General features: G+C 58.2%; 1 protein-coding gene across 2 annotated transcripts; it reads right to left on the reverse strand.

Annotated features, from left to right (window-relative positions):
* Positions 1-9,223, reverse strand: Slc6a8 (solute carrier family 6 member 8). Of its 2 annotated transcripts, none has more exons than XM_078034072.1 (13): positions 8,644-9,223; positions 6,908-7,039; positions 5,882-6,131; positions 5,340-5,472; positions 3,785-3,919; positions 3,588-3,691; positions 3,371-3,495; positions 2,673-2,785; positions 2,425-2,562; positions 2,243-2,345; positions 2,050-2,150; positions 1,805-1,975; positions 1-1,529 (listed from the first exon to the last, which is right to left on the reverse strand). In XM_078034072.1, exons 1-13 carry the CDS (start codon positions 8,903-8,905, stop codon positions 1,389-1,391), a joined length of 1,908 nt encoding a protein of 635 aa, XP_077890198.1. In that variant the 5' UTR covers positions 8,906-9,223; the 3' UTR covers positions 1-1,388. The 2 variants fall into 2 exon arrangements, with proteins under 2 accessions (XP_077890198.1, XP_077890197.1); XM_078034071.1 differs by lacking the exon at positions 8,644-9,223 and adding an exon at positions 8,307-8,439.
* Positions 9,224-13,233: the final 4,010 nt, after the last annotated feature.

The raw sequence follows: 13,233 nt of genomic DNA on the forward strand, positions 1-13,233 counted from the left end.
TTTTGGAAAATGACGTGTTTTTATTGCTATGTTTGCAGTGGCTTTTTAGCACAGTAAGAACGTCCCTGCAGCCCTGTGCCCTCACTCAGCCCCACTCCTCCAGCCTAGGTCTCTGGGTGGGGTAAGCCTTTCTAGGGGCCACTAAGCCATTTTGGGCTTGACGGGACACAGAGGTGGGTTAAAGCTGCTACACGGAAGACTCAAGATGTGGAAAGTGCATCAGCCTTAAGCTTGGAGGTGGGAGCTGTGCCCGGGATCCCTTCCCTGGGCTGTGCCCATGGATGATCCCTGCAATGGAGCCCAGCCCAGGGAGCAGGGTGTGGGCAAGCCTGAGCATGCCAGGTGAGCAGCCCCAGATCCTGGGACAGGGTGCTGCAGCCTCCCCCTCCCACAGACTTGGGGACAAAGGAGCAGTGTGGGGACACCTTTGAGGCCCCCACCATGCACTTTCCCACCCCAGTGTGGGGCTGGGGGCCACACACGCACATCCACTCAACAGACTCACACGCTCAAACAGCTTGAAGCTTTTGTTTTGCCTATGAAAATTAGATCTATAAATTCACACTCCTTGGCTAGGGGCAAGAGGAAGGATGGGCTGAGAGGGAAGGGAGTGGTAAGGAGAGGGGACGGTTAGGGCTCTCTTTTTAGAAATATACAAGCAGAAATCTCACTCCTCAAGTTTTTATAAAATGTGCAAAATACAAGCCTCCGTTGCCCAGAGGCACAGTTAACATCTGGTATTCGCCTTCTCTAGGAGAGATCTACACATCCTCTACACTCACACGTGCACTCAGACCCAAGCTCACACAATTGATATTGGTGGCAATTGGCGCAGGAACCAGAAGGTTCCGTTGCTGGCTGGCTCTCTAAGCTTCTAGAACAGGGATAGGGGTGGGAAGAGGGGTGCAGTCCAGCTTAAACATTCACCTAGGATCCCCTGCACATCCCTCTCCCCCCATCCTGCCTCCCCCTTCCCTCCTGTTCCCCAAGCTACCACTGCTGCTTCTGGGGGTGAGGGGCCACCCAAGGATGTTTAACAGAGCAGAGCCTAGGGATGGGGGCAGGATGGGCCTAGCAGGGGTAGGAGATGGGTCCTGGAGAGGAGAGTTGGGAGGCAGGGCCTGGGAGCAACGCATGGACCAGCTTGGCTAGGGCCCAGAGGTTGGGGGGAGAGGCATCTATTTTTGGTGGGTTGTGATATTTTTGGCGTTTTATTAAAAATGGAAAAAAGTTATTTTAGCACTCAAGGTGCTTCCTCCCCTCCCCCCAGGCAGACCCCAAAACTTGTCAGGGAAAGGCAAGCCCCCTGGAGGGGTGGGGTGGGGGCTAAAGCAGGGGCTGCTATGGCTACCAGAGGATGAGCTGGTGATGTGAGCTGGGGTTGCCCGTCACATGACACTCTCCACCACCACAACTTTGCTGCTCTCGGACACTGGAGTCAGGGTGGTCAGGCCCCTGACATCTGCATCCTGAGCTCTGTACTCCAAATGGTGGAGGCCCCAGATAGGCTGGGTCAGGTGCTGCCAGCGCTGCAGAGAAGAAGACATATTGAGCACCCCCAAGGGTCACTACTCCCCATGGCAATGGTTTCTGCCTCTCTCCAATTTCTACCATCTGCCACTAAATGCTCCTTCAAGGGTACCCTTCAAAGCTTCAGCCCCTGCACTAGAAAACAGGATGGGTGGGTATTTTCCTCAGAGGGAAGGAAGCTAGATGTAGGCCCTGTTCCCCTGCCACCACCCCTAGCCCAAAGTGGCCAGTCTTCAGGTTGATCACCTGGAGGGAGGGTTGGAATGGGTCTTACCTCTGCCATGGTTCCCTTGGCCCTGAGGAGGCAGCCCAGCAGATAGAGGGGCACACACAGCATGGAGGAGAGTGCAAAGGCCCAGCCCATGGCCTCGCCCCACCACGGGTACACGTAGGTATTGTTGTAGACCAGCGGCTCATAGTACACAACATTGAAGATGAAGATACCCTGTGGACATGGACACCTGCAGTCAGAGTGGCTCTCCACACTGCCTTGCCTGCCCAGCCTTTTCCAGCCCTTACCATGCAGACCAGCGGGGTAAAGAAGGACCAGCACCATTTCATCCAGGGGCAAGGTCGGTACCCAATCATACAGGCAATGTCATCCATGAAGCGATCAGCTCCTAGGGTTGGGCAAAGCAACAGGGCCCAGAGCTGGAGACCACCTGCCCCCACCTTATCTCATATCCCAGCCCGGCCCTTGGCCCAGACTTACCATACACCCAGGCTACCACCACACACTCCCAGAAGGCCTGCCAGAGCAGGGTGGTGCCACTGGCTGAGTAGTAGTCAAACAGCTGGAAGACATACATCCCACCCTGGGGGATGGAGACAGGTTAGGGAAGATGGTGGCCATTGGCTGAAGACTACTGGCAGCCCCACCTGGCCCCCACTCACATCTGTCACCATGGAGAGGTCGATGACAAAGCAGAGGGCACAGCAGAGAGCCACGGAGATCTCCCTTTGGAAACGGAAGTAGTAGGAAGCCGGGAGGAGGTCGAGGAGGCCGGTGATGAAGCCCTCCACACCTACAAACTGTGGCCAGGGCAGCTCAGGCCCAGCCCTCTCCCTACCAGCACTTCTTGCCCAGTTTGCCAGGCCCCTGCCCACCAGCCCCAGCTCCTGTCCTGGAGCACCCCGCAAACCTGGCTGTCCAGGCCGAGCAGCAGCAGCATGAAGAAGAACAGAGCAGCCCAGAGTGGGGCCACAGGCATCAGCGTGACAGCCCGGGGGTAGGCGATGAAGGCCAGGCCTGGCCCTGAGGAGTAAAGGTGCAGGGTGAGCTGGCACCCCCCTGAGCTGTGCATACCCTGAACCTTGCTTAAATGGCCTTCAGAGACACCAGAGGCACAGGCAAAGCCTGGGCACCTAGGGGCCAAGAGCTACACCCTCCAATTCCATTTGTTTCTAGGCATGGCCAGGCACACTCAGGCCCCTGCAGGCACCTCACACTGTCTGAAGGCTCAGCAGGACCCCACCACCATGTAAGTGGGGCATCTGGCTCAGGCTTTTCCCTGGGTTCCAGCAGCCATCACTGTCACAGGTCTCTGGTTCCCCTATGTGAACCAGCAGGGCTGCAGGAGACCCTTTTTCCCTCCTGAAGCTCTGGGACAACTACAAAGACACACCCTGTGGCCCTTTTTGAAGGGTGGAAGGGGGTTCCTTGAGCAGCCAAAACAGCTGTGCCTCACAGTGGCTCTGCCTGCTGCCCTCTGGCACAGAGCAATCGGATAAGCTCAGCTGAACTTGTCTGTCACTTTTCAGAACTGGTTTGCATGTGTTTGCATGTCATACATCAGGACAGTGTTGCCGCTCTGGCGGAGGGCAGAAGCTGAGGCTTTACCTGATTCAGCCACTTTGGAGATATGCACGCCCTGCTCTGTGGCCATAAAGCCCAGGATGGAGAAGACCACAAAGCCAGCAAAGAAGCTGGTCCCGCTGTTGATGAGTGCCAGGATGATGGCATCCCTGGGTGGTGGAGAGGGGGACGGAGTAGATTGGTTAGATCTGGTGCTCCCAAGCAAGGGAGGACAGAGGTGGGCCTGGGCTGTGGTGCTTACTTGTAACAGTTGTTGTTGAAGCGGTTGTAGCTGCCCAGGGCTGTGAGGGCCCCCAGGCCGATGGCGTAAGAGAAGAAAATCTGGGTCCCAGCATCTATCCATACCTGGAGATGGGTCAGGAAAGAATGGGCATGAGGGCGGCCCCAGCCCAGTAGCACCATCTCCCACTCCTATTGCTTCACAGGTCCTCCCCTCACCTGAGGTGACCCCAGCTTTGACCAGTCAGGCTTGAGATAATAGATGATGCCATCCAAGGCCCCAGGCAGTAGCACTCCACGCACCAGCAGCACGACGAGGACCACATAGGGGAATGTAGCAGTGAAGTACACGATCTGAAGGGGTGGGATGTTCAGAAGGGCCTGTGCCCCTACCTCCCCCTGAGCCTGGCATCTGACCAGGGGAGCCATGGTGTGACCTTGTGCTCAGAGGGAGGGCGAGCACTGGTGCCCCATTCTTCTCAGAGCTAGGGCTCCCCTGAGGGAAGATAGAGGCCTGGGCAGCTCTACAGCAAGCACAGGCCAGCTGCAGAGGGAGGGGAGAGACTAGACCGTGGCTCTTACAGAGGAGGATCCCTAGGCACATCTAATGTCTTGCAGGGAAGGGCGCTCACAGGGAGTGAGTGAGCCCATGTGAACTCAGTCCTGAGGATCAGAATTGAGGCAGCTTCTGGGGTTTGTCCATGCAAGATTGGGAAGGTGTTGGGGTGTGGGGATGAATGAGCAAGGAGTCTAATGCTGGCAGTGTAGCATGGAGTGACAAGCCATGTCCCTCTCAGAGCCCTGTGGGGCCTCAAACTCCAGGTCATCATCTGTACAGAGGTAGGGTCCTTACTAGTTGAGGATTCTAACTGGGCCACACAGAAAGGAAAGGGAAAGGGGAAAAGGTGTGGCTCAGAGGTAAAGCACTTGCCTATTAAATATAAAGAACCTGGGTTTCACCCCCTGTACTTTTTAGAGAAAGGGACAGCAAAGGCCTCTGCTTCCTTGCCCAGTATCCAAGCTCTGGGGACCCTACTGTGAATGCATCTAGTCCTACCCTCCAGGGACTGACCTGGCCATTTCCCACAGTGACACACTGTCTTATTATGTATCTGTTCATGCATTGGTCTCCATGACCTGACAACCCCTGAAGGAGGAAGTGTGTGAAGATTTCCCTCCGGGCCCTCAGCACTGGAAACCATAGACCAGGTCCACCCAGACCATAGAAACAGGCTGAGGCAGTGAGGAAGGAATAAAGGAATTAAAGAGGGAAAAAGTGTGAGGGTGGGGACAGAGGATGGGCACAGGGAAGGAAGGAGCAGCTACTGCATGGGTCTTTCCCCTCTGGAGTGAAGGCTGCTGCTCCCTGGATTGGGAGGGTAGGATGGAATATCCTGTGATGGGGTGTGATAAAGTGGTCTGGATTTAAGGACCTCTCCATTCCTTAGTCCTTAGTTCCAGTCTGGACACCCCCCTTTTTTTTTTTGGTACTGGGAATTGAACTCGGGCACTCAACCACTGAGCCACACCCCCAGCCCTATTTTGTATTGTATTTTATTTCGAGACAGCGTCTTACTGAGTTACTTAGTGCCTTTTAAGTTGCTGAGGGAGGCTGCCTGTGAACTCACGACCCTCCTGTCTCAGCCTCCTGAGCCACTGGGATTACAGGCATGCACCACTGTGCCTGGCTGGACACCCCATTTTGTAATGTCCTTGCAGGGACACACCTCTCCCAGGGCAATGCTGGCCCCACCCTGCCCACATCCAGCTGTACCTTTCCTGTTGACTTGACTCCCTTCCACACACAGAAGTACACCAGGACCCAGCAGGCCAGCAGACATAGGGTCACCTCCCAGTTGAGGGCCCCTGGCACCTCCAGCCCTGCAGAGAGCCTCAAGACTTTGTTCCTAGGGGGAGAGAAGGAGGACACGTGTGGGCCCTGCCAGCAGAGGGCATAGTGGATGGGATATGCCCCCAGGAATGGTGGTTCCTCTGTCCCACCTACAGACCCTGGTCCAGGTCTTATAATGTGCCTGGAGCTTGGCAGGCCCCGGCTTGTGTGCTGCCAGCTGACCCCACCCACACCCCCTGCATACACGCAATCCCAGCTCCCTCACCAAGTGGTTCTGGTGGAAGAACAGTGACAAGTGTCACTGAAGAAGCAAGCCCCACTACCCCCAGTAGCAGGCCTGGATACTCCTCTAGAACAGGGAGAGGCAGGGCCTGGAGTGGCTGTTCCTGCATCCCTGGCTATGTTTCCCCAGGACTAGACTACCTGTGGGGGACTGTAGGGATGGGATGGGGCACCAGACTCACTCCCAGAACTCGATGACAGGGGACCGACGATCAGCAAGCTGGTCACATGTGAGATTGGCCAGGCTGGCATTGGCACAGTCTTCGTGGCGAAATATCTCCACACAGTCAGGAGTGTTCCAGGTATGGCCACACGTGGCCCAGGGCAGAGTGGTGGTGAAGGACTTTACCAGGTAATAGAAGCCCCAGGCCAGCACCATGATGTAGTAGGTGTTGCAGTAGAAGACGATCACCATGGAGGCATAGCCCAGGCCTGAGGGTGAGCCAGGGCTTCCTTTACATGTGGGTACTTTTCTGGCTACCTCCTGGCACCCCCATTCGCTCTGCTCCCCTTCCAGGGCTGCTGAGCCCCTAAGAACCGCTCCCTGTGCCCACATCCTCCCCCTCCCTTATCCTCCCAGGGCCTGTGCTATTGTGCTCCATAGACTTCTCCGAGCACGCAGAGCACCCCTGTGTGTCCCAACAGTGTGCCACCTTCCCAGTCTGTCCCCCATCAACACTCCCCCTGCTCCTTGTCCACCTTCTGTTCTTCCATCTCCTCCATCCACTCCAGAGCCAAGGTGGAACCCTCCCCTCCTGCCCCATCTGGTCACTAGTCTGTCAATTCTCCAGCTTCGGGTACCTGGCCCCTCTCCTAGGTCCCACTGCCACCACTGTGGTCACTGGAGGCAAGCCTCCACCTGGCCCTCCAGCAGCCTCCAGTACACAGCAGCTGGGGGAGATTTTTAGTAACCTGAGGCAACATGGGAGATAGTCATCCTCCCTCAGTGGACAACCGGGCAAGTTACTTTCCCTCTCCATGCCCTGCTTCCTCAATAACAATAGTAAGACCTCCCTAATAAGCCAAGCATGTACAGCAGGTCCTATCCCCAGTCTCCCCAAGTTTGCTATATGGTCTGCACATCCTTCATATTGTCCCTTGAGACTGGGGGCCATCACCTGTCCCCAGGCCAGGACAGAACAAGATCTCAAGTGGGAAAGGGGAGTAGTCCCTGGGGGGAGGATAGGAACTGGCCCAGGGCTGCTCACCTTTGAATAAAGGACAGATGTTCCAGACGTTGATGCTGCCGGCCTTCATGAACTGGCCCAGTGAGATCTCCAGGAAGAAAATGGGGATTCCTCCGACCAGGGCAATGAGGACATAGGGAATAAGGAACACACCTGGGGAAAGAGCCATGGGAGGGGGTTCAGAAGAAAGACCACAACAACACCTCTCAGTACCCCACTAAGACCATGGGCACTGGCACAGGGTAGCCCCAAGCCAGAAGCAGATCAAAATTTGTCAGCCAGCCTGTCCAGGCCCAGCTGGCTAACCCAGACTTCAGAAGCCCTAGGAGATCTAGGTGGAGCCCCAGCTCTGGCCTCTACTCTGGTCCCATAACTTCCCACTGGGTGAATCAGTGCACGGATGGTCGCTGACTCAGAAGCCCAAGGTGAACAGTCTTTGGGGGTGGGTTCTGGATCTGTTGATAGGAGGGACTATAGCTTCCCCTGGCCATTACAGCCCAGCCCCTGTGTGGGCCATGCCCATGGAGGTTCCATCCCCCTGGACACCTAGAGTGACCTAATGGGCACGGAGGACATGCACTCATGCATGCAGGCCATCCCTTGTGCCAGTTTTGCTTGCCGGGCAGCAGCTGGAGGAATGGCGAAGACACATGGTCAGGCCTGGGGGCTTGTCAAAAGACAAGGAGGGGGTGAGTGGGTGGCGGTCCTTTGCTGTTGGGGGGTGTCTGTGTACAAGGACAGAGGAGGACAGGTGGAGGAAAGGGACCAAGTTAAGCACAGCAAGCTCCAGTGAGCCAGGCTCTGGAGGAGGCAGGCAGGATATAGTCGGAGATAGGCTATCAGTAGGCTGGGTAGGTGGCAGAAGGGGAGCTGGGTACCAGCAGTCCCTGTCCACTCCCCCCTACTTCTCTCTACTACACTTGCCCCTGGCTCAGCTTTCTCCAGTATTCACTGGCCAAGTTAACTACAGCCTGCCAGGCTCCTAGTCCCAGCATCCTTCTTGTGTGTGACCTTGGGCAAAGGCCTTCCCTCTGGGCCTCAGTTTCCCACCCATCACATAGTTGCTCTACTTCCCAGCGACCCAGTGCTGCTTTGCAGTCACAGGACACACGCGTGTCCATCACTGTTGCTAAGCTGGGCTTCGGCGGATGGGCATGGGGTGTGCATGCCGTGTGTCCAGCGGCGGCGCCAGGCGGGCCAGGCCGCAGGCTTCCCAAGCCTGGCTCAGGCACCCAGTGTTCCAGGCCCAGGCCAGAGGAGAGGGGAGGGAATGGAAGAGAAGAGAAGGGAGGGGAGGGGAGGACATGGGGGAGGGACAGAGTAGCCCATTGTGTGTGTGTGTGTTCGTGTGTGCACACGTGGGGGGCCCACACAATGTGCCATTTGTGTCTGATCCGTGGGGGCAGCCAGGACTCCTCACCTCTTGGAGCCCCTCTAGTGGGCAGGCTTCCCCTTCCCATCTCAGTGACCAATCGCTCTGGGCCTCAGCTGGGAGTCTGGGGGGCAGCTCCTCAGTTCGGCAGGAGGCTTGCCGGCCGCCTCCCCCCACAGTGCCAGGCACATGACTGGTGAGGGGGGTGGAGGCCACCGAGCTGTGCCACCCAGCGGCCCAGCCGGCGAGGGGCACCTCGGCCTCCGTGCACCCTGGGGGGCCTCCCCACCCCCTGGACTTCGCCCCTCCGCTCCGATGGGCCGGCGGCAGGCTGGGGGAGGGGCCACGGCCAGGAGCGGGGATGCAGCGGGGCGGGGGCGCTTACCTCCGCCGTTCTTGTAGCACAGGTAGGGGAAGCGCCACACGTTGCCCAGGCCCACGGCGAAGCCCACGCACGACATGATGAAGTCCATCTGGCGCGTCCAAGTCTCTCGTGGTGGTACAGCCAGGCGGCCGCCAGGCGCCCCCAGGCCGGCGGGGCCATCGCCCTTGGCCGGGGCCCCGTCGGGCCCGGGCGCGATGAGGGGGCCCTTCTTCTCGTCGCCGGACACGCTGTAGATGCCGTTCTCGGCACTCTTCTTCGCCATGGCCCAGAAGGGCCGCGCGGCCGGGCCGGGGGTCGCGGCGCCTCGCGGGGGCGGGCGGGCAAGGGGCGCCGGCGGCACCCGGGGGAAGGGCCCCGAAGGCGCGGGCCCGCCCGGGGGCCTCGGGAGCGGCCGGGCCGGGGGACGGGGCGGCGGGCGGGCGGGCGGGGTGCGGGACGGCGGGGGCGGCGCAGTCAGAAGCAGTCCACGAAGCACTTGAAAGTGAGCCTGAAGAATCTCATGTGTGTCGGGGGCCCGGGGGCGCGCGGGCGGCGGCGGGGCTCGGCCGGGCGGCGGCGGCGGCTCCCGAGGCTCCTGCCCGCGGCTCCGGCGGCGGCGGCGGCGGCGGCTGCTCGCCCGGCGTGAGGCTCAGCCTAGCGGGGCGCGGGCGGCATCGGGCGCCCACTGTTTGCAAGTGGCGGCCGGAGCAGGGGCCTGTGGCCCGCGCCCCCCGCCCCGGCCCTGGCCGGCAGCGGCTGCACTCGTCGTCCGCGGCTCTCGCGGCTCTGGCGGCTCCGGCGGCTCCAGCGGCCCGGGCGCGCCTCGCCCCCTCCTTCCCGGCAGCGGCTCAAGCCGCTCTCGGGGCCGCGGCGGGCTCAGCGACTCGCCACCGCACTCCCACCGTCCCTCTCTTCCCCGATGCGACCGGCCGCAGCTTAAGAACCGACTCCCGGGTGATGTCACTGTCGCCCCACCCCCACGACCGGGCTGGTCCCCCTCCCCCCTCCATCCCTGGCTCCCGCCCTCCCCGTCACTCCGCCCACCTCCTCCCGCCCTCCTCCCGAGGAGAAGACGCGGCTCCAACCACGGGCAGGATGGCTGCTACCTGGGGTGCCGTCCAGCACCGCCCTTCCCTGGGGCTGAACCGCCCCTCTCCCTGGGCTCACCTGGCCCCGGCCCGGCCCACTTCTCCCCTCTGTCTTCTTACTGGCCCTTCCCAGCTCTGGGAAGACTGCTCCCCTGGCCCGCTTCCAGCCATCCTTGGCTCTCCCTCTTCCCTCTCTATGTTCCTTCCAGACTGGAGTCTTTTCCTCCTGCTGGAGATCGGTCCTGATCGCCCCATCTCCAGCCCTTTTCTGGCTCCCAGCTGGGAATTGGACAGCGTTGGATACCCAAGTCTAAAGCTCGCCAACTCCCTGCCCGAAAAGGGGTCTAGGGTGCTTTGAACTTCCGAAGGGCTGGGCTCCCAGCTGGCCTGGAGGGATAGGGCTGGAGGTGTATCTACATCCACGTGAGCTGCTGGGCGGTCAGTCCTCCCCAAAGGTATAGCCCTGGAAGCTGGACGTGGGATCTGAACTTGGGCTAACCTATTTTTGTGAGTCTCCAAGGTGGGCAAAGAGGAACCTGTTTGACAAGTAAAGGTACACTTTGTCTCCAAGATAGGTGGACTGCATGATGATCCCTGCCACCCCACCCCTCCCTGGAGTGGGCCGCTAAGGGCGTGTGACCTGCCAGATTGGGGCAGGAATAGGATAAGGCTGCCCCCTGGTGCCTGGCCCATGCACAGACCCTCCCCCAAAGGCCTCTGCTTGGAGGACCCAGCTCCCCATGCCTGTGCTCCTGTCCACAGGGACCTGCAGGCCTCCCCAGTAAAGGCAAGGTTGTTGTGAATTTTCCTAGGGCCAAGACTACACTGAGAGTGGGTGGGGAAGGAAGGAGTGGTTATTGTCCTGTCTGGGAAAATCAGGTGTGCCATGCTCAATCCCAGGCTCCCTGATGTGATCTCAGACACTGGAGTCACCAGATGGCTCATCCGGTTAAGCTAAGCCTGCAGTCATCCGGTCAGCTTTAGGAAGAAAAGCAATTCTGGCCTGAGCCAGATTGTGCCTGTAGGTGAGGGAGGGGCAGCATCTCCACCCCTCTAGCAGGAGGAGCCTCAAGAGGTGTGCCTTGTCCCTTGTGCTTAGGCTAGGGGGAGGGTAGAGATAGCAGGGTCACATTGCTCATCAGAGGACTCTAACTTGGGTCTTTTTTGGCTCAGCCTGGAACTAAATCCTGTCTGGAGACAAAAAGATTTTAAGGAAGTGACCCACAGATGGGATGAAAGAGTTGTGGCCAGCTGGGTATGGTGACACTTGCCTGTAATCCCAGCGACTTGGGAGGCTGAGGCAAGAGGATCACGAGTTTAAAGCCAGTCTCAGTAAAAATGAGGCACTAAGCAACTTAGTAAGACCCAGTCTCTTAAAAAAAAATACAGAATGGGCTGGGGATGTGGCTCAGTGGCCGAGTGCCCCTGAGTTCAATCCCTGGTATCCCCCTAAAAAAAAAAAAAAAAAAAAAAAAAAAAAAAAAAAAGAGCTGAGGCCATCCAGAGATCCAGGACAGAGAATGTTTCAGAGACACAAGAAGAGGATCCCATGAAGTAGACAGCAAGAGGACAGAGTGGGGGTGTGATGTCCACAAAAGAGGACAGTGGCTGCAGCAGTGACCTGGGTGAAGCTGCTTGAAGGAAGCACTGTGGGCAGTGCCAGGAGAACCAGGTGAAGAAGTGAGAACTGGAGGGGTGTGTGCAACTCTCAAAAACTGCTTGTCCAGAGAGCAGGGGTGGGAGGGAGAGAACATGGTGAGCTGGTGACACTTTTGGGAAATGACCACTGCTGTAGGGAGGGCAGAAGGTGAAGAGAGCAAGGCCAGGAGCCAAAGGTGGGCACATTCCTCTGCCCTATGACAGCCAGCTGCCTGGGGAGGCATGTGCTAAGGCCAGTGGCAGGAACATGAGGGAGCTGCCACTTGGGACTGCCATTGTCTCTGTGGGGGCACTGGCTGAAGGTTTCTGGAAACAGAATGATTTTTGTGACCCCTGAGACTTCCACCTTCATGGGGGTGGCATGTCCAACAGGCCCCCCAGACCTGACTCAACAGGGACACACCCTTCCAGCTCTCTACCAACCTAAGAGACACCCAGGCCTCTTTGTGGGCCTGCTATAGCCAGCCCCTCTCACATTCATCGCCAACCCCCCATTGTCAATAGGGCCTGCAGAGCCCTCTCCAAACCCTTCTGCATTCCAGTCACTTCTGTGGACCCCACTGGCAGCCAATGAATAGGAGCCCCATGGCTCTCTGGAACCCTGCAGTGGCCCCCCTCCACATGGCCTAGTACAACCCCACACTACATTCTTCTCTCAGCAGCCAGAAGGACCCTGTGGAAGAATGAATCCAACCAGTCCCTCCTCAGTCTGATCTCCTTCTCTGGGCTTTTCTGGAAATAAAACTAAATTCCAGACTGGGGGTGTAGCTCAGTGGTGTGTTTGCCTAGCCTGGGCAAGGTCCTGGGTTCCATTCCCAGTACTGCAAAGCAAAAACAAAACAAACATGCTCCCCAAAAGCCAACCAAATGCACACACAAAAGAACTAAATTTGGGCTGGAGTTGTTGGTCAGTGGTAGAGCACTTGCCTAGCACATGTGAGGCACTGGGTTGGATCCTCAGCACCACATATAAATAAATAAAATAAAGGTCTATCAACAACTAAAAAATATTGAAAACATTGGAAAAAATACACAAACAACTAAATTATTCTCCAAGGCATTCAAGATCAAGTATGAACCAAACCATGGCTTCCCCAGTCTGCGGTCAGTGGCAGAGGAGCACTTAAGCTTCCCTCCAGGCTGGGCCTCAGTCCCCAGCTCCCAATTGTCTTTCTTTGCTGACCTCCTGCTGATGCTCAAGATTGGGCTCCTGGAGGACTTGGGAGCCCTCCCCCACTCCCATCAGCCACCTGTGAGCTTCCTATACCGAGCTCTGCCTCCTCCCTCCCAGGGGACTGGCTAGGCAATTTCCCAAGAGGAGCCAAGGTGGTGCTCCGACGTGAGCAGTCTGGGGTGGGGGTGTGTGAGTGTACCTTGGAGGGGTGGGGAGAGTACCGCTCCCTGAGGTGCTGACTGCCTGAGGAACAAAGGCACAGGGATTTCAAGCCGTGGGTGGATTGTCTCCAAGGTGCTTTCAGGGCTTTGCCAGGAAGGAGCAGGGTGGACTCTCCAGGATTCCAGCTGATGGTCAGCCCTGTCCAAGCCTCCCCCTGTGCTGCCAGGTGTTACTCACCAAAGGGGTCCTGAGCATGCACAGAATGGGTTGCAGGGACCTGCAACCTATGCCCAGCCCAGAGCCCCTGCTGCAGCTCCTAGGAGAAGGAGCCAACTCTACCCCAGAACAGAAGTGATAGAGGGACAGCTATGTCCTCCCCCTGTAGTGTTGCAGGGAACTGGGCCCTGTTTAGACCCCAGCTAGGGCTGGAGGTAGGGTAGGAGCTGATGATGGGGAGGGGCCCAGAGGGGTGAGGTGGAGGAAGGACCTATGGGAAAGCCTGAGAAGTGGGGCTGGAAGTTGGATTCA

The sequence above is a fragment of the Ictidomys tridecemlineatus genome, chromosome X, assembly GCF_052094955.1.
Source record: "Ictidomys tridecemlineatus isolate mIctTri1 chromosome X, mIctTri1.hap1, whole genome shotgun sequence".
Lineage (NCBI taxonomy): Eukaryota > Metazoa > Chordata > Mammalia > Rodentia > Sciuridae > Ictidomys > Ictidomys tridecemlineatus.

Excerpts from the sequence above, each read along its gene's own strand:
- Slc6a8 (XM_078034072.1), bottom strand. The coding sequence starts at position 8,905 with ATGGCGAAGAAGAGTGCCGAGAACGGCATCTACAGCGTGTCCGGCGAC. Across the intron at positions 7,040-8,643 it reads GTGCTACAAGAACGGCGGAG|GTGTGTTCCTTATTCCCTAT; the intron begins GTAAGCGCCCCC and ends CTCTTTCCCCAG. Across the intron at positions 2,563-2,672 it reads TGCTCGGCCTGGACAGCCAG|TTTGTAGGTGTGGAGGGCTT; the intron begins GTTTGCGGGGTG and ends CCCTGGCCACAG.